General features: G+C 33.7%; 1 protein-coding gene across 3 annotated transcripts in view; it reads right to left on the reverse strand.

Annotated features, from left to right (window-relative positions):
- LOC123552794 (uncharacterized) overlaps positions 1-15,874 on the reverse strand; it is an 87,088-nt gene extending 71,214 nt beyond the window's left edge. The window contains exon 1 of one of the 3 annotated variants that reach the window (XM_053540871.1): positions 15,338-15,874. In XM_053540871.1, the coding sequence (XP_053396846.1) occupies positions 15,338-15,569 (232 nt within the window). In that variant the 5' untranslated portion in view covers positions 15,570-15,874. Of the gene's footprint in view, positions 1-1,055; positions 1,721-7,137; positions 7,737-15,337 lie in introns of those variants that run through there. The other 2 variants (XM_053540873.1, XM_053540870.1) reach the window with 2 other exon arrangements.
- Between the last annotated feature and the right edge of the window lie 5,776 nt (positions 15,875-21,650).

Consider the following 21,650-nt stretch of genomic DNA (forward strand, 5'->3'; position numbering starts at 1 on the left):
CCATATGAGGCGCGCCATGAGAAAACCAACATAGTGACTTTGCGACCAGCATGGATCCAGACCAGCCTGCGCATCCGCCCAGTCTGGTCAGGATCCATGCTATTCGCTAACAGTTTCTCTAATTGCAATAGACTTTGAATTTTTCAAAGCGAACAGCATGGACCCTGACCAGACTGCGTGGATGCGCAGGCTGGTCTGGATCCATGCTGGTCGAAAGCCAATATGTTGGTTTTCTCATGGCACGGCTCAATTATAATGTGTATAGAAATGGCAAGACCCGTTTAGGAATCAGAATGAGTAGGAAAGTGAAGTTTTAAGTAAATAAAACATTATTTTAAATTTGTTCATGTTATTAAGTGAGAATAAAATAGGTAAAAAATGTATGGCATAGTTTTCTATGATGGAGAGCTTTGCAGTTTTGACCAAGTTTGTGTTAACAAATTGTATTATGAATGTGTGAATATACATATTGAAAAACTGATTTTTCTTTACGTAAAATTAGTAGTTAAACACTCCAGCTCTGTTACTTACTTAGGATACATATATATCAAACATAATTGATCAATTTTAAATTTTCTATTGTCATTAATCATATTTGCAATAAACCGTTATTTAAGTGCGTTTGGTGTAAATATAATTACTGAATTTTCATATTTAACTAATAGTATTTATCAAAAATGGCTACGATAAAATGTTTCGGAGTATATTTGTTTAGTTAAAAGTCACAGCAACATATTACGGCTTTTTGATGATGGAGGAAGACCCCAAGTGCACCCAATGCAATATTTCAACTACCTAAATATGGCTTTTTCTTTATTTCAAAGATATATCTGTTTTTGTTTTGTTTCTGTCTTGAACAACATATGCAGTAAAGACACCCATGTAAAGAATAACTACAGACAAGCAAGAAAACCTCGAATTATTGAAATTTGGAGCAATTTTTGCAACACAAAATGCAAAAACAACTGTATTTAAGTGACTTTTATAACCTGTAGTGATTTTGGAAAAACAAAAGGTGATGAAGATAATAATAAGAATTTTGTTTTTAGACTCACGTTCATGATCCAAAGACTTTAATAAAATTCCCTCCAAGAATGTCTTTTGGCGAATATTTGCACGCGCATGTTGCTTCCAATCACCACGCAAATGTTCTTCGTTGTCAAAAAATCGAAATCTTCCCTGAATTTCATGGCTTGACCTGTAGGTCATGATTTTTATTGGATCGTCATCTACACATTTTTCGTACTCCTGATTAAGACTGTCAAGAAATACACACTTTATATAAGCTTGCATTTGATTTATCTCTAGCAAAGAAGAAGAACACTGAACGCTGAATGAAACAACAACAAAAATAACACAAACTTACTAAGTTCGATACTACGCCAATCTACTCGATTCTATGTTGCTATAAAAACTTTGCTGTGCTACATTATTTTACTGGGAGTAAAACAGAACCTGATAGTTCAATCCACTATCATACCCTTTTTACATTTCTATTCAATCTTACGTAGCAATATCGTCATATCTATTTGGTTTAATATACTATGATACACATAATAATTCTCCTAATAAAACCCACACTTTGCTAATTAACAAAATTCATAGAAGAAACATATTTATCCGCTGAATAACGAAATCTGCACGAATGCACAATATTCCGCAATATTCCATGATCTTTTAGTTGTTCTGTATATATCCGCCGAGTGATGTAAAGCGTTATTGTACTGAGAGAACAATCATTGTATGTACTATTGGCGTTCTGTCAATTGCTTTGTAGAGCATCCAGATTCATAGCACGATTTGCTGCTGGTATGACTCTTTTTTTACGGTACAGCAGTATAAATAACTGACAATCATTGATGGATGCCATCAGATATCTTTTATTTTTCTATATTTAGTTCTTCTTTACTAAATATGTTAACTTTACCTGAAGAAAAGTATTCAAGGTAAAGTTTTCAAAAAGACAAATGGTATAATGGTATTTATTTTGTTAGTTTGTTTGCTTGCTTTTGGTGGGCAGTTAACCTAACCAGTGTTCCTGAATTATGTACTTCTATCAGTATAAACCTGTTCTCCGCAAGTAACTGCCAACTTCCCCATGGTGAACGAATGAATTCGGACACCATGTCTTTTATTTATCAAATCGTCATGAGGAACCAACGACCCGCCCTGGAATCGATCTTACGATTCCACGGCCCGTAGATCTGAGCTTTCCATATTAAGCTAAGCTGGCGGGCTGCTATTTATTTTGAATACTACATTTTGGCATATTATAATTTTTGAATGACATCTTGTGATATTCGTTGGCAAAACCCCGAACTGACATCCATTCCAAACATTTGCGTATAGTTTCAGAATTGTTTAACTATAACTTGTTAATGTATCTTTTGTGGAAACTAGATATTATAAACAACCGTCAGAGTGTAAATATAAGCAGACACAACACAAAATCTGATTTTATATATGATATCAACTTCTTCATATAATATTATCCTAAACTTTGATTTAAGAAATCTCGTACCTCAAGCAGCTATTTATCGTTGAATAAAATCATTATTTGGAGTTCAGATGTGTAGCATATATCATGAGGATACACCTCAAATGATATAATAATACGCATCTGAACTAAGAAAAGAAGATATCAATGTTTTATAAATACATGTATCATTTCGATTCTAACATAAAATTAGACTGCAGTAAACCAAAAACACTTCACTATGCAAACCTTGAAGGCACGCTTGCCGAATATCAAATATTCTATAAAAATATAGGTCTATGATAAGAATATACCAAAAATAGCATAACACGCGTATACTGAGATACATATAAATATATCTAAAAACCTTGCATATCAGACTGGGGTTTCCGCTTTTATCAATGGTTCTAGCAAAACTCTTCTTCCATCTCGGGACGTATGATAACACTCATGCTGTAAATGGCGTCGTGACGAAGTCAGCGTGAATTCACACCTTACTACAAAAGTAATGCTTATTATTCTCTTTTGGTCCACGTATTACAAAATACCTTATAAATTATAAGAAAACGAATTAATTAGCTATCGGACAACAGCATGGGCGGTACCTCATTAAAATTATGTTTCTGCTGAAACAAATAGTTACCCTCGATCCTAATATTCCTGTTGGCATCTAAAACCAGTGAAATATTCTTATATTCCCGTTTCACTAAAAATAGCATGGATATTGCTTGTTTGCTATTCATTCTCCATTGTCAATTTTCCCGTTTATTATCTATATCCATCACTTATACAAGTATATCTAAAACAATTGAAAGCATACACTTAAATGAATAAATAGAATGGCACTAAACTTGTTTGGCGAATAAACCAGTAAATGACCACTGAAGACTGTCTAATAAACAAGCAATAAAAAAAGAGTAGAGGTAAGTACAAGGGCAAAAATCACCCCTTTTATTGGTACCAGCATTATCTGGAAATTGAGCCATATAACTTTACACTGATTTAGAGTGAATGTTAATAAATGAATTAAAAAAAAATCTGAAGCTTGTAAAATGGTAGGAAGATTTGCAATGAAATGTTGTTTCAATATCGTTAAAAAGAAAGTAATCACTTATAGGCCTTAATGTGAAGAAATTTTAAAATAGGGCCTACATCAATAATCTGTTTTGAACATAGAATAAATAAAGAAACCGAGATCATTTTGTCGGAATTTAAATAGTAATCATTCTTCGCTTAACTGCATTGTTAGAAAAAGGGATACTGTGTAAAAAAGATAATTATGATATTTATATTAACGAGAGAAATTAAAGATTTCATTAAAAAACAACAACAACACTCAGACAGTTGCACAAGTATAACGTCAAAGTCTACAATTACAATTAAGGCTGTCTGGCATTTGTTAAAAAAACTAATGCCTTATACATAAATATAAGTAAGTACAAAATACGATTTAAAGTAGAGAAATAAGTGTTTTTAAAAAATCATTTAATATTCTCCTAAGAAACATAATATTCTTTTATAAACTAGTTGCTGTTACTGCATTTACTATATATTAAATGTTACTACTTTTTCTCTTTCTACACGAAATACTGCACATCATTCAGGTACAAATTTATTCGTACTCGTAAAAAATTTGTTTCAAATTCATTGATTCAAACAACTGAATTGTTCTAGCTGAACATAATTTTGCAATACATATCACTTTTGTAGATAGAATTGAATGAATACAGACACTTAGTTTGATATGCAGGAATCGCTCTACATATCTTACCTGTCTAAGTTATGTACGTGGAATATCTATACATTCATTCTAGACATGTCCCATGTAATAAACATAGCCATTTATCGCACTGTCTCTACAGAACAGAAGATCCAAATAATTAGGCTGTAAAATGCTATCACAATTCTTGGCAAATATGCTTATCCTAGAATAGTAATTAAGACGTGTTTGTAACTGTGAGAACTAAGAGCTTCTATTAACTTCATATATTGATCATGTGATTCTTTTGTTTGTACAATTAGCAATAAACTGCTGTATAATGCTAAATGGAAGCATTTGAAATGAAAAGTTACCAAGCATATTATAGCAGACATGGTCTGAACGAATCTGTTCATGCAAGGTAATGAAATGGGCCACACATTCGCTAGCATCGGCTTCTGAGCACTCTTTTATTCATATATTTTAAATGAATACTATGATTCTGAAGGACCAAGAAATATAACTACACTGAATTTACGTATGGATACCACAAACAATAGTGATAATTCGCGATTAAGATATCATTTTTCTTAATGATTTATTTAACATAATTACAAAAGCATAATATTCTAGCTACCCGTAGATGGTTACACTCCATCACTTTAGAAAGCATAAAATTATTTTATTTTCCAGTATGTAGTTGTTTCAAACACCTCGGTGAGATGTTTAGCCTAATTTCTAAGTTGTGAACATTTGAGTAATAGTTCAAAGTGCGAGGCATAACAATTCTGCAAACTATTACATGTGAACTGTTTCAATACAAGAACTGATATTAAAATGAATTAAAATTGTTCTATAAAACATGCTGATATATCCTCTTTTCTCTTATCTATTACAATTTACTTGCTAGCACCCTAAACACTTAACCTGCAAGTACTTTCTCATTTTTTAGTTAGACAATTGAATCAATCCTGTGACATTTCAGTGATTTGATTAGCAACACATTCAATCATACTGCACTTAATATATTAATCAAGTGGATTAACTGCATGTTACCTCCTCTTGTGTCACAATAAATTCATCTGCTAAACAGGAAATATTGCAATTTATATAAACTGCTCTCTTGGGTAGTAATTTAGAATTTCAATTTCTGAGCTAACGGCTATATCATGAGTTGGCCATGTTTTGATATTCAGAACAATAGTTATTGACTTAATTGACTGCTTAATACCGTACCGAACTTTAATTCTAAAACTGCGGTTTTGAACGTCTAGAATAAAAACTTAGCCAGCATAGTCCCAGGTAAAACAAATATGTGTTGACACAAAATGCAGAAATCTTGACATGATTGCTGAGAACATCGACAAAGCATCAGACCATGTAGATATTTTGACAACCATGGAGAACTCTGATAAGAGTAGTAACAGAAAAAAATGAATGCCTGCTTATAAAAAAAACTTAATATTAGTGGTACAATGCAATTTAGCAGTTAACAGTCGCAAGCCTTAGTCGGCGACTATACAGGTATTTGATAAGATCTAGGAGTTTGGTCACGAAATCTTTTCCGTAACAACATGTACCCTTGACTTTTCTTTAAATGTCAGACACAGTCATACATATAATAGATAAAATTATAAAACTTTAAGATAATTGTAGATATATTAAAACTTCAAGAAATTTCAACTACTCTCTGGATACCTTTTCCATTAATACAAATTATAGCCGGAAAATAAACGAAAACACTTGTAACAAACTTTGTGGTTATAACTGTAGGGGTTTTAGAGCGAGGACGGGAGTAGGTTGCATTATACTAATTTGTTTCCATCTTTTTCTCTTTTAAGCATTTAGGGGTCTCCGTGGTCGAATTGTTAAGGTAGCTGACTTCAAATCACTTACCCCTCACCAATGTGGGTTCGAACATCACTTGGAGCTTACGGAAGGTCGGTGGTTCTACCAGGTGCCCGCTTCTGATGAAATAATGCATCGAGGGGCACCTGGGGTCCTCCATCAAAGCTGGAAAGTCACCATATGACCTATAATTGTGTCGGTGCGACGTTAAAGCCAACAAAATCTTATAAGCAAGCATTTACATCTACAGGCATCAGTTTTAGAACTTTACAACAGTACCATCCGAAGCTATTTTGTATAACATGTCTACCTACAATATATGATCTGAACGTAGTAAGATGTTATGCGTAGTATTCATCTTAGTATATCACAAAAGAGAATGTGTGGATTTTAGCCAGTTGAATAAGATTTAGACTTTGTGATTTTCTTATGACTGCCATGTTCGCGTTATTATTATTATTATTATTATTATACAAGAAATACTTATGTAAGAATAATATTAATACTTAATTTGATGTGGACTAGTACCCAGTGCAGTACTCATACACCAATGATGAAAGATTATAGTTCTTGTCTAATTTTCTCATTAAATATCTTCATTCAACACAGAAAACTGACGTTTCCTTATTCTAAAATTAAATGGAATTTAAAGAAAATAAATTCTTTCATTCTAAATCAAGTTGATTTTAGCGACTTTGGTGCATAGCATCAAAACTTCTACTAGGTATAAAGACTTTCTAAATTCACATTTAATGTTGCGTCTATGACTTTTTTACCAGTGTCTAATCAAATTCAAATAGCATTTGTTTTTAGTTTAAAAGTACACTAAGTTATATCTATTTAACGTATTGTGTATTGAGACAAAAGTCTTAAGCAGTTATGAAATATCGTACGAAATGTTACATTTTATATTAGTAATGTATTCTTATTCTGATGCATCGTTGTGATATGTTTGCAAAAAGGTTGATTCTGTTGTCTCGTTTCTGTTCTGAACTCAGTTTCAAAAGTTGAATTAATGAAAACTAAATTAACATGCAGATGATGTCAGACATAGAAAATCATAAAGAAACTATATTGCCAAACTAAGAGGATTTAAAAGCTGTAAAGAACTCACTATTAGGATCCGTAGACTTTAATAACATTCCCTCCAAAAATGTATTTTGGTGAACATTTTCTAGCGCATATTGCTTCCAGCCACGACATAAATTTTCTTCGTCGTCGAAAAATCGAAATCTTCCCTGAATTCCATGATTTGACATATTGGTCATTATTCTGATTAAAAATCACATGTACATCTTTTATATTTTGTTTTAATTTCAAATTGTTTACTAATTGATGACATATTTCCTATACGCTTTCATCGAAATTATCCACCCTCATTTAAGAACGTTTGCTATGTTAGATATAAATATTGCCAAGTTGGTATCGTTCTTTAATATACTATACGACTTTAATACTGCTATGAAATAAGTTCGAAGTGCATAATATTACTTTTTAGCACTTTGAGAAGAAAAATGAAAGAGCTGATTCAACAAAATATCGCCATAAAATAGGACAGTTGCAGATACATTAAACATCACACTTTGATTATATCAACTTAAACACTGCATATATTAATTATCATTATATATTCCCATATTGCTCTTAAACACACGTACACATGGAGAGATACAATTATCTGCTTCATAAAAATCTGCAATCATTCTCGCTATTCTTGATTATTCGGCAATGTCCCATAATATTTGCTGGGTATGTTTCGCTATTGTACTGAGAGAACAATCATTACATACTATTGGCTTTATGTCAACTGCTTTCCAGAGAATCCAGATTCGTCTTAAGATATCATATTTATTTGCATTTCATACATGCTTCGTGATACAGCTGTTAAATCAGAAAATTGTGTCTTTTTTTCAGCTCCTGAATATCAACCTGTCTCCTATAATGATCTGTGTCTTGACCATCTAATTAAAGTATTAATTGCGAACTTTTAATAGATTTGCAGATGCCAATGTGTATTTAGTCACTCCTTCAAAAAGTAGTTTTTGAAATATCTGCACTTTGTGATTCTCAAGCCGAACAAGAGTTACAAAACGTATCCATTAAAACGGCACTACTATCAGCCGAAATCTATTTTGTCAGATATTTTGATTTATGGAAACGATGTATGGAAACGATTATCTTGATCTAATTCCAGATTGCTAGTATCCTGTATTGAGTAATTTACGTTTGAATTGGTAGAAGCCTATAGCTAGTGCGTCTCTGTGTTTTATTAACAAAATCTCATGTGTATCGGTTGCATTGCAGAGACTTTACACTTAGTCTACAAGGAAAGACAATAGTAAGGTCAATAGTGACTGCATGTATTTTGCGGCAAAGGACAGGAAATAATAATTTAACCCTTTCCGTAAAAAACAAAACCCTGGGAAATTGCTTCCCTCATATGTTTTCACGCTATCGATGATACAAAACTTAAAAGGTAAGGGTAGATGGTAGGTAAGGATAAAACATGTTTCTGATATTGGATTTGTAAGATCGAGCACAACTGATGTACACCAAAATGTGTAGTTGCAGATGCGTTGTCAAACCAAAACCTTGCATTTGCTTCGGATTATCAAAAACAAAAGTAAGTGTAGGGGAGTCAATGAGACATAAGCTGATTGGATAAAATGGTATTGTTTACAATTATAAAATCAATCAATACAATGTTTTCTGTTAAATCTGGAATATTTCACAAGTGTGTGCCTAAATGAAAGACTTTTTAATTGTCGTTTTAGAATAGTAGGTGTCAGTGGGCATTTGGCCTCTATGTGCCATTCAACAAAGGATATGTGTTTTTTGAACAGAAATAATAAAACATTATATCGTCTAAGCCTATATATATTTCCATTGTTTGTTGTCTGACATGTTATCTTAATTAAAGAGTCACATTTGAATTGTCATTTCTCACTTTTTATGTATGTGACAGAGCCATTTCTTATAATAGAATACTACGGAAAAATCGATAGCAGTGCGTGATCTTTTATTTCAATGACATTGAAAATTAACAATATAATTATGCTACTGGCAAATTCCAGCAATGTTCATTAATTATTCAAAGTGATTAGAACTAAAATATGTGCAATTTCTGTCATTACAAGTACATGTATCTGTATTGATAGGTCCTTAACGCAAATGATAATTCTGCTCTTGTGACATTTTAATGAAGTTCATTACATTCATTCATTCATTCATTCAATCATTCAAAGAAGATTATATCAATTAAACATTTCTGAGTATTCAAAAAAATACTCTACTTACTTTTATACACGAAAATATACATTTGGATAAATAAACTAGGTAACAACAGCACGGATTTGATCTCAGTGTTGTTATATATTTACTATTCCATCCATCTATTTGTCAGTGAACAGAATTCCTCTCGAGCTAGTATTATGGTACGTGATTGGTGTTACCCATTTCTTTAGCGCTCATAAATAGGCTCAGTAAAAACTGGGTTTAAAAACAGACTTTTTAAAAACTGTGCTTTCAATCGATCTCCTTATAGATTCTACATCTTAGAACACATGTTCCATATTATATTATATAACGTTTATATGTGCGAAAGAAATGTCGCATGACTTTCACAATATGTACACTTTTTTCTAAGAAGAACATACTACTACTACTACTACTAATTATAATAATGATAAATCAACAACAGTAAAGAAGATTATACCAGTAGTTATCCATTCATTCACAACTTCTTCAAATTCAGTCAAGTTGTCTTCGGAAAAAACAATTTTGCGATACAGTCATTATAACTGTATGTTTCAATTGTGTACATTTTAGTTAGTTCAAATTCTTGGATATACATCAGTCCGATCTGTAGAAACACTGTTTCAAGAAAGGTTCTTACTAAGAAGTAAATGTATAACAAAATAACAAAAAAATGAATTATTCTTAAAATGGTTGTACATTTAGTAGATTGAGAATAACATTCGTAAAGTCTACATAAATAAAATCTGTAAAAAGATCCGAATGCAACCAAGCAAAATAATTGCAGTCTCGGTATGACTGGGTCTGTTCATAAGTTGTAATGGGAAGTGCAACATCTTTCACGCCACCAACACCGGCTGAAGCGGAATTCTATAACATAGATATTGAATGGTATTGAATGGTGTTGAACAGACTCCGTGATCCCAAATGAGCAGAAAATATAACAACACTGAATCCAAAATAAAGACATTGCTTTACAATGCATAGTTGGTCAAGTTTCAATCTCTAAATATTATTCGATCTTTTCTCTCATATACTTTTTCTTTCCAGCAAAGTCTCTACACGTTTTATTATGTTTTTACATTGTTTGCAAAATGCTTAAAATAAATTGAATGAACTTCCTCGGTTATTATAATCTCTTATCTGATTAGAAAGTTCGAACCTGACATGTAGACCCGACAGTTTTAGAAATTCTGATATTTCTCTACATGGACATAATTTACCGAATCATTAAAACCTCTTTCACAGATTGCTTCATTAAGAAATTCCTAGAACAGGAACCTGCTGTATTTTAACCATAAGCAATACGCATTTCTAATCAATAATAACAATACCTTCCGTAAACTTCGAAACTTATTTGTTTTGAGATAAATGAAGCACAAACATATGAAAAACTGCTTTGAGTTGTACAAATGTGTCATCGACCTCATCTATACGCCGACATTCAACTATTTACTCAGATATTTGTTTTATCAACAAACAACAATACAACTGTATCTGAAACTGGTGATTCCAAACATGTAAGGCTGGTTCCTGTTATTTTAGATTATTCCAATGTATTAAATTCTTTTCTTCTACTTTGCAGAAATCAGATTCTGTATCTACATATTTCGGACTTTAATTTTGATATGATGGAATAACACAATGTGGCTTGTTGGAAACTTTTTGTGATAGGTTTGACGTCGCACCGACACAATTACAGGTCATGTGGCGACTTTCCAGCTTTCATATCGTATCCTGACAGACTTAATCAAACGGATATTTAAATGTAAACAAATTTTGTTAATGGCCTTAAGCACTTGGCCACGGAGACCCGGATGAAAAACATGTACACACCCTTTCAGCTATTAATGTTTTAATTTGATAATACACACACATTTTCATATGGAAAGAAATACGGATATTTAAATGTAAACAAATTTTGTCATCAAAGCAGATCCCCAAAACAAAATTTGTCATATAATCCGATTTGTGACTCACCTCTCTATCACCCATTTCTTGTTAATATCAAAAAGCATATAGACTGGTTTTTGGATCAATAAAATCTGTACAAAAATCCCTTGGAAGCAAAGAATGCAACCAAGATAATTGCAGACTCGGTTTGATTAAGTCTGTCAGGATACGAGTTATAAGACCCAGGGAAGTGCCTACGCCTTTAGTATCTTGAACAATGAAATTGGTCCAATCGTTAAGGTGGCTATGTCTTAGACTAGCTGACAAACGAAACAGAATGGCCTTTGTTAAAACGTATAGCTGGTGATACCAAAATATCTCATATATAGAATATTCCTCTGGCTACCTTTCCTAAATTATTCGTGTACCAATCATTTGTAAATGATTTCTGTTAGGAGCTAAACAATTTTAGGGATCAGGCAAATTTTGAAGCTCCCGTCAGACAATGTCTTTGAATAAACAAATACGAGTCCTATCGTATAGATGCTCGGCCTCTGTCCTCTTAATTGAAGTTGCAACTCTATAATTGCCCTGAATCCTGGATGCTCAGCGCCTATATGCTATCGGATTGTAGCTTTCAACTACCATATAGGTATATCCCCGATGCCCTCGCCAATAACGCTGAACCGTCTATAAACTGGAACTCTCCTACTCTCAGTAGATTACCAAACTCTGGGTCTCTGTCTCAGCTTTCCGATGCTCAGACTATATTTGCTATAGTCTATAGCATTCAACTACCATAAAGGTAAAACTCCTATGCGCTGGCCCAAAGCTCGAAACCTTGTTGAAGTTCTGCAACTCTTCTTTAGTCTATGAACTTCAAACGTCTTCTTTTTTAATAATTAATCCGCCCTGACATGGTAAATGCAATAACCTCCTTCTCAAGGTACTGGGATAAATTATTAGTTGAATCCTCGATGTGTCTTCTTCGATCGCTGGATACCGAATGAATATCTCTGTCATCCATCTACCTATTTATACCCTAGCAGACGTGCTATTTATAGAACTTGTTTCTGACTGGTCCAAATTTAAACATAACGTTTTAGAACGAGTACTTGCTCTTACAAATATCTGGTTCCTTTTAACTTTTGTATATCACATAGTGTGTGATGCTGGGATCCAGCTATCCACATAATGAACCCAAATCAGCCACAAATGACCCAAATTTACAACAATTCACCAATAATTATAGCAATGACAACATGAAAAGGGAGTCAAGCTCTATCTGTGCTACGTTATCAATATATCAAATATACAAATTATTCTGTTCATGAGAGATAATGAAATGTACAACACCTCTCACGCACCCCTGGCACCGGCTTTAGCGGAACTCTATTACACATATGTTGAATGGTTTCCATGATCACAAAGGACCAGAAAATATAACAACACTGAAATCCAAGTACGGGGATACTTTTTATAGCCGCCACACGGCACTTAAAGATTACTCTTGTGGTAGTTAATAAAATCTGTAAAAGGTCCTTTGGAAGCAAAAAATGCAACAAAGAATAACAACACCGGCCTAAGCGGAACACATGCGTTGAATGGACTCCATGATCACAAAGGACCAGAAATATATCAACACCACTAAATCCAAGTCTCTTAGGCGACCAGTTTGATATGTTTAGTATATTAAATGATATCGGTAATTCATTTGCTTGTCAGTTTTGATAGTTTTAGATATCCTGCATGGGATATACCGGTAGTGTATGTATGAGATATGTACGAAAATTCGTCTGTTCTTGCAAATAATTTACAAAAATGATCACTAGTATATATACAGTACAATGTGCATGCTTCTACTAATTTCATTTTGCATTTATATTAACAGTACCATACTAGTTTATTGTATGTGTTTCTACAAAAGGTGAGTTTTTTCTTACTTTTGACATGAACTTTTAAGCACGACTAATGAATCCCTATAGACAACACATTATTGTTTCGTGTCATTAATTACAGTGGCTAGATTAGTCTTAAATTTTGTCTTAGAAAAATAAAATAAAAATGAATTGATAAAAAAGAACGACACTAAAATGCCTACGGATAAAAAATTTGTAAAATTTCGAAAGAAATCTAGATGATATATCGACCAGAATTTGCACAGGGAAAGTACAATATGGTCAAAAATGGCGTCATTGAAGCAATGTTGAACGATGTAGTAAAATATACTAGTCGAAAGTCACGAAAATCAATTTTGTTGATTCCGTGAATCAAATTGCAATCTGTAGGTTTATAAAGATGAAAAACAAGTACTAAGGCATGGACAATGCCTTTCAGACGTCGTTGTAAAAGTTGAAAATAGAGTTTCCTCTTTAGTCCACATGAATCAAAACCAAAATATGCGAAGTCACCTGATTAAGGTAGTGGACGCGTAATGCAAACTGGCAAATTGAGTATTCTACGTGTGCGATTTCGGCATTCTCCATTTCTTTTTCGGAAAGCCATGTGCATGTTGACCTACTTTACATTGGTTATCGTGATGGCGTAATCGGAAGAAAATTGCTAAGAAATTATAACGGATTGACTACCTTATTACAAAACAAAACACTATCTTTGAAAGAAAATTTGATTGCATTGGACATCTAATAAATTTTTGACACGCTCTAAGAGGAATTAAAAATATCTAATGGAGTTTAGACACATGAAAGGAAAACAAACAATTTTACAGGAAAAAAGCTTTAATTTTCTTTGATTTTTTTTCTGCTAAAAGTCTATAATTTCGATATTTATTAGGACCAAACCAAAGATACAAGATACAAACAAAGTGACTAAGACCTTATCCTGCCACATATCCTAAACTCTCAAAACAAACAAACAAACAAACATATATACGTCCTTACGTTAGCGCTTATATTTGACCAAACAACTGTACCAAGATGTTTATCATTTTACTGCATATAGATATGTGATTTTGTAACGGCCCTGCAACAGAGCGAGGACTGCGATTACGGCTTATATGACAGCTGGAGGATCTATTACCAGGCCATTATGATTATGAAACCTATGTTTATTTACAATGTTTATTATATGATCACTATAACACGTTTCAAATCAAATGCATATCAATGAAAAGATATTACTTTACAAGAAAATAACCCAAACATAGGCATTCTTAATAATATTTTAACATCACCGTAAAGTTATACGTCATGAAAAATAAAAAATGTATTTGACCAGTTTTTTTTTTAGAAAACTCTGGTCTGTAAAATAATGTAATACCAATATAAAAATGTAGAGATTAGAATACCAGTAACACATCATGTTTATTGCAGTCATATGACACATCTTAATTTTCTAACTTCACCCACTGACACAATTACTTGCCAAAACGTAAAAGTGATGCTAGTTCCAAGTACATTTTTGCTAAGACATTTTCGGTAGATTTGAATTTGCTTTTCCTCTCAAGGTTACACTTATTATACCAAGTACATGTTTATGTTCCATTTTCAGTGTATTTCACTATTACAGATAGCTTTATCACTGTGGTATTATTATCAGCATAGAAACTCTCATTTATCATGCCGTAAAACATAATAGTTACTTGGCACTCACATTTAACCTTGGATCAAAAGCGGTTCTAACCGGAGCGAGGGGGTGTTTGTATTAGCGGGTAGTGGTGAAGTTGCCGAGCTCTTCTATGTTCTATAAAAATATCAGAATTTATATTATTTAGTGCTGATAGACCTTTTAATGTATCACAAACTGTAAAATGTGTAGTTAGCTTTTTCCAGCTTTAACCCTCCCCAAAAAACATTAATACCAATTTACGTCTTGAACATCATTTTCTGTATTATTTGGTGTTTAAATGCAGTTAGGACAAGTATTGTGTATTTGAATGTGCAGTTCTGTTATTGCAATTCTTGAATACATTATCATGTTATATACCCTTCCACTGCATGTGATTATATTCGATTACCAGGTTTTAAATGTTCACATATAGTCTGCAAGAGGAATAGTCTTTTTTTCAGATGCCGATGTATCTTTTTTCTCATTGTCTAATTTCTGCTTCTTCACAATACTTGAGTCACAAAAAGGACAACATACTAAATCAAAGTATGAAATTCTGAAAATCATAGTGTTGTTAAAAAAAGATATTAAAGACTTACTCTCAGGGTCTAAAGACTTTAATAATATTCCTTCCAAAAATGTCTTTTGGCGAATATTTGCACGTGCATGTTGCTTCCAGTCACGACGCAAATGTGCTTCGTTGTCAAAAAATCGAAATCTTCCTTGAATTTCATGACTTGACCTGTAGGTCATGATTTGTATAGAAACATCAGCTGCACATTTTTCGTATTCCTGATTGTCAAGAAATATACACTTTATATAAACTTGCATTTGCACTTTGATTGACACAATAAGAAAAACTGCTCAATTTGCTTTTGTGTCACACCAACAAATGTACTATAAAATGAAATTTTCCGTGCTAAGTGGTACTTTTAAACAAACGAAAGAATAATCTTATTGCTAAATCTAACATATCAAGATACTATCCCTTTCAAAACGACAAAGCACTACTAACATTTTATAATCGTGCAAGTATACAGAACAATATTCCTAGTGAATGCTAACTATCTTTTTTGATAATTTCTTTGTAGTAAACACACATTTATTTGTCGCTGGCATGCACGATTGTCCTAAATGACATATTCTGCGATGCCCAATAATGTTGGAAATGTTGTGTATATCGGAAGAGAGTGGTGTACATCGCTATTGTATCGAGACAACAATCGTTGTTTACTATCGGCTTTCTGTAAATTGATTTCTGGAGCAACTAGATCTATGTCTTTTCCACCAATAAACACTCCTACCAGAAAGTAAGCAAAACTAATAGAAAGTGATTGGTTTGAGTAAACATGATGTAATAAGATAATTTTGAAAAAACATAATACGAGTATACATAAATTTCAAAGTAATGTATTAATAAAAATGGCAAAGTAAAAAAAAAATTTAAAAGTGACTGCGAAAGGCTATAGAAAATTGTCTGAGAATAAGCCCGGATCTAAATGGGCATGGATAAAAACGATACGAAGACCTCTCTTCTCTAGCAAAATCCTAAATTTTAAAATCACGTTTTTATGACCTGTCTGTTTGTTGTATGTCATATTTTCTACATGTAAGTCATCTGAATTAGAAAAGGACAAGCAAATTAGAAGAAAGATATTGGTAAATCAAAATGTACACCCTTGCAATTTGTTTTAATTTCAAAAACGTCTGCTGTGGTTTCTCTAACCAGCTGACTGTATGATGAAGTAAACTTTTTTCTGTAAAGGGCATTTTCTTCTTGTACTGAATGTCATATAATAATATGAGATAGCGGAAAGTATTGTATATTGTATATTTTAGGATGATTGACTCACTTGATCTTTTAAAGCGATTAAAAAGTAACAGAAACAAACGGGAAGAATGAAGACATAAACTAGTCATATTTGTTAAAAACTTTTTTATAAAAAAGAGCATAAAAAGCATTTTAAGTTTGAATCAAAACCATGAAATCAAAAAATAGAGTGCAAGTACATCTCAAAGTTAGCTTGAAATTCTAACTTTATAAAAGAAAGGAGATTAGTTCATGTAGTAAAACAGAATAATTCTTGAAAGTTTGGCGCAAGAGTTTATCACCCGGTGTCAGTTAAACGTAAACTGGATGCATGCACCGACACGGACGCCTACGCAATAATGAGAATATATCTCCATAATTATCGAGATTAATAATAAAAATTGAACAAAACAATGTTTCTATCGAATTACACAGCAATAACTGCCTAAGCTGTTATGACGATCAACAACACACGTGGAAGAATTCACGATTTCGTATGTGTAAACACATGCTATCTGATATGGACAACACTTGAATAGACACCAGATTGTCTTTGTGGCATTTGCTCCTCCCATAAAGCAAGTTGCAAGAGAAGCAGACCGTGCGATCCCTTACAAACAAATATTTAGGAACATACATCTTAATACTGATGATATTGCCTTTAAAAAAAGTGAGGTCGACAGTGAGGATTTATCGACATGGGAAAAGTGATATCGGCCGAGGGAGCAGCCCATGATTCATTGTATGACTTTTCCAAGGGCAAAAAAAAAGAATCATATTACGTTTAAGGTAACTTTTGTTTTACTATTAATTCGAAGAACTGACAAGTCAACGGACAAGAAAACAGTGTAGCCGAATTCAAAACATGTTCAGTCGTTGATCGAGTTTTGGTTTAATACTACGTACAACATCATGTCGGACTGACGTCAATATATGATGAGTCCATACGTCTTTTGGCAGATTCTCTGATGTTTTGAACACGAACCCTTACAACAGCTTCAATGCCAGAGCTAATTCTATATGTTACAATGCATAATTCAGACAAAACCTTCTACAGAACAGTAGGAGCTAATTTCGTTCAGTTTATGATTTTCACTTGAAATAATTTTCTATTTTAAAAACATGTTGTTTTTTTAAATACATTTGTTTTCTGCACTGACGTCCTAAACCATATTTATGAATAAAGCCACGTTATGTTTCTTCAGAATTCGATATATGTAATTCTTTCCATTTATCTGGGCATGGCATTATAGAGACTTACTCTAAGCCCCCTGTGTGGTGGCTCAGTGGTGACCTCGTGCTATTCGCAGGGAAGAGGCATTGCGGCATAAAGTCGATTAGGTTTTTAATAATAAGATAATATGGATTAAGTAATGTACAATTTGTAATGATACAAAACCCTTCAATATATGTTACTTGTGGCACTTTGACTATCAATTGCATTCTTAACAAACTAGAATTCAAAGAATGATTCACGATTGGTAAGACTTTGTAGAAAATGGGAAACAATGTTAATTTATCAAGCTAAGAAATATCATATATTTCTTGAGTATAAATACTATAAAAATTACGTGAACAAAAAAAAAAAAAAAAATAGAAAAAACAATAATTATGTTATCGAAAATCTTCTGTATTTACATGTATACAGGCGATTGTTAAGAAAATAAAAACCTATGCCTTTCATGGACTGTAGTGTATCGAAAGGTCTACATGAGGGACACTTACTGCGACAAAACAATTTAAAAGAATTTGACAAGAATAGATTAGATAATTTATTAGTTCGGTTATATGACAGAGAACTAATTGTTATAAAGCAGTAATTTTAAAATACAGCTGCAGTACATCCGCCCATTTATTGTTTTGACGTAATGCAACTTTTTGTTACTGTTCTTTCCAGGCTTAGCCAGCTTTTATGACATACTTCTTCTAAATAATAAACCATTGTTAATGGATATAATAACTTACAAATGGTTTTCAGCATTTCGAAGGCGCTTGTTTGCATTCCTTGATTTACTGTTGCGGCAAAACAAAAGCCTCTTCAGGAATGACAATTACCAGATATAAATGTTATATTAAAAGCGCCGAAACTTATTTACTTAATCGTTAATTTCATTACAATAGTCCGGCATGGTGGGGATAAGAGTGAGGTTAGGTGCATCATAAAGAGGTTTTAACTCCCCAGTTGTGTTTTGCAACTGAGCGTTCCAAGGCGATGTCCCACTATGTTCCTTTATTTGTTCCTTTTGACCTCGTGTGTTCGCTTTGAGCGAATGTGTGTATTGGTGGTGTGCACGTCCGCATTCTGTGTTCCGGTTTGGGGAGTCTGCATTTTTGGAATATGGCTTTCCTCCTTGTTTTATTTTATTGGCAATATCTTCAGATGTTAAACAGCATAGGTGTCTTGTATCGGCATATCGGCTATATTTTCCAAATGTTTGTGAACTGAGATACTGAGATAGCTGCAATATATCTGAATAAGTTTACTGTATCCGTTGCAAGTGCTGGTGGAATTTTAATGTTTTACAACCTTGTACTACAAATAGGTTTGGACGACTGATAAGAAATGAAATAAGATAGAATAAATAAAAAGATAAATAAATACATAAACTCGTTGGCATTTACAAAAGGAAACTCTATCTAATTTATGAAAATCTAACTATACTATTAATATATTTCGATCTTTAGATCTTCCCCGTGTACTCAGTTCTATGTGTTTGTATAAGTACATGCAAAAAATAACCAGACTGGTTAAACACGAGCGGCACAGTCACGTATAAAGATATAAATCATAGCGTTCACAAGTGAAATATATTTCCATCTCACATGTAAACATACACATTTTTCCTTCTCATTTCATGACTTTTTATTGGTTTAATCAATTTTTACCCATTTTATCCGAGCAATGTGACGTGTATTTCGTCGAAACGTCAATTGCACTGATTCCTGACGTCACAGTGTCGTGGCGTCATAATATCTATGTTTGAAAATTTTTCAATTAGTTCTGTAAAGTTTCCATTTTCTTTTACATTTAATTACGATGAGGCGTACATCTTTACGATTATGTAGGTAAATGTATTAACTTACATCTGTATCATTACTGATGTATTTTTTTGCAAAGAAAGTCCGATAATTTATAATTCATTTTCTTTCGCATGAAAGTGTGGTTCCGTACCAGTGAAAATATCAATTTTATTTCGCTGATATATTCCAGTATTTCACAGAAGAAGAGTAAACTAGAAATTGCTTTTGTAAAAAAGCACATGTCTCCCCCAATGCAAAGTCCTATAGGCAAGAAGTCAATAGGGGTCAGGAGCGAAAGTCAAAGAGACACTAATGGTTGGCTGCAATAGGGATCATCTACTTGGCATGTCCAGTCATCCCGCTAAATTTCAACACTATTGGCCTAGTGGTTCTCAAGTCACTGTTCAGGCTCCTGTGACCTTGACCTTTGATCAAGTGACCTCAAAATAAATAGGGGCCATCTGCTCTGCATGTCCAATCATCCTATTAAGTTTCAACATTCCAGGTCAAGTGGTTCTCAAGTTATTTTCCAGAAATGATTTTACATGACCAGGCCCCTGTGACCTTGACCTTTAATAGACTGACCCCAAAATCAATAGGGGTCATCTACTCTGCATGTTCAATCATCGAATGAAGTTTCAACATTCTGGGTCAAGTGGTTCTCAAATTATTGATCGGAAATGGTTTTCCATGTTCAGGCTCCTGTGACCTTGACCTTTAACAGAGTGACCCCCAACATCAATAGGGGTCATCTACTCTGCATGTTCAATCATCCTATGAAGTTTCAACATTCTGGATCAAGAGGTTCTGAAGTGATTGATCGGAAATGGTTATCAATGTTCAGGCCCCTGTGTCCTTGACCTTTAATGGAGTGACTCCAAAAACAATAGGGGTCATTTATTCTGCATGAACAATCATTCTATGAAGTTTCAACGTTCTGGGTCGAGTGGTTCTCAAGTTACTGACCGGGAATGGTTTTCAATGTTCAGGCCCCTGTGACCTTGACCTTTAACGGAGTGACTCCAAAATCAATAGGGGTCATCTATTTGCATGTACAATCATCCTATGAAGTTTCAACATTCTGGGTCAAGTTGTACTAAAATTATTGATCGGAAATGGTTTTGAATGTTCAGGCCCCTGTGACCTTGACCTTTGACGGAGTGACCCCAAAAACAATAGGAGTCATCTACTCTTCATGACCAATCATCCTATGAAGTTTCAACATTCTGGGTCAAGTCGTTCTCTAGTTATTGATCGGAAATGGTTTTCAATGTTCAGGCCCCTGTGACCTTGACCTTTGACGGAGTGACCCCAACATCAATAGGTATCATCTACTCTTCATGACCAATCATCCTATTAAGTTTCAACATTCTGGATCAGGTGGTTCATTAGTTATTGATCGGAAATGGTTTTCAATGTTCAGGCCCCTGTGACCTTGACCTTTGACGGAGTGACCCGAAAAACAATAGGAGTCATCTATTCTTCATGACCAATCATCCTATGAAGTTTCAACATTCTGGGTCAAGTCGTTCTCTAGTTATTGATCGGAAATGGTTTTCAATGTTCAGGCCCCTGTGACCTTGACCTTTGACGGAGCGACCCCAAAATCAATAGATATCATCTACTCTTCATGACCAATCATTCTATTAAGTTTCAACATTCTGGGTCAAGTAGTTCTCTAGTTATTGATCAGAAATGGTTATCAATGTTCAGGCCCCTGTGACCTTGACCTTTGATGGAGTGACCCCAAAATCAGTAGGGGTCATCTACTCTTCATGATCAATCATCCTATTAAGTTTCAACATTCTGGGTCAAGTGGTTCTCTAGTTATTGATCGGAAATGGTTTTCAATGTTCAGGCCCCTGTGACCTTAAACTTTGACAGAGTGGCCCCAAAAACAATAGGAGTCGTCTTCTCCAGCAGCCCTACAATCCTATGAAGTTTGAAGGTTCTAGGTCAAATGGTTCTCCAGTTATTGCTCGGAAATGAAGTGTGACGGACGGCCGGACGGCCGGACGGACAGGGCAAAAACGATATGTCTCCCCCAGAGGGGGCGAGGGGGGGGGGGGGGGGACATAATA

Source organism: Mercenaria mercenaria, chromosome 4 (assembly GCF_021730395.1).
Source record: "Mercenaria mercenaria strain notata chromosome 4, MADL_Memer_1, whole genome shotgun sequence".
NCBI lineage: Eukaryota > Metazoa > Mollusca > Bivalvia > Venerida > Veneridae > Mercenaria > Mercenaria mercenaria.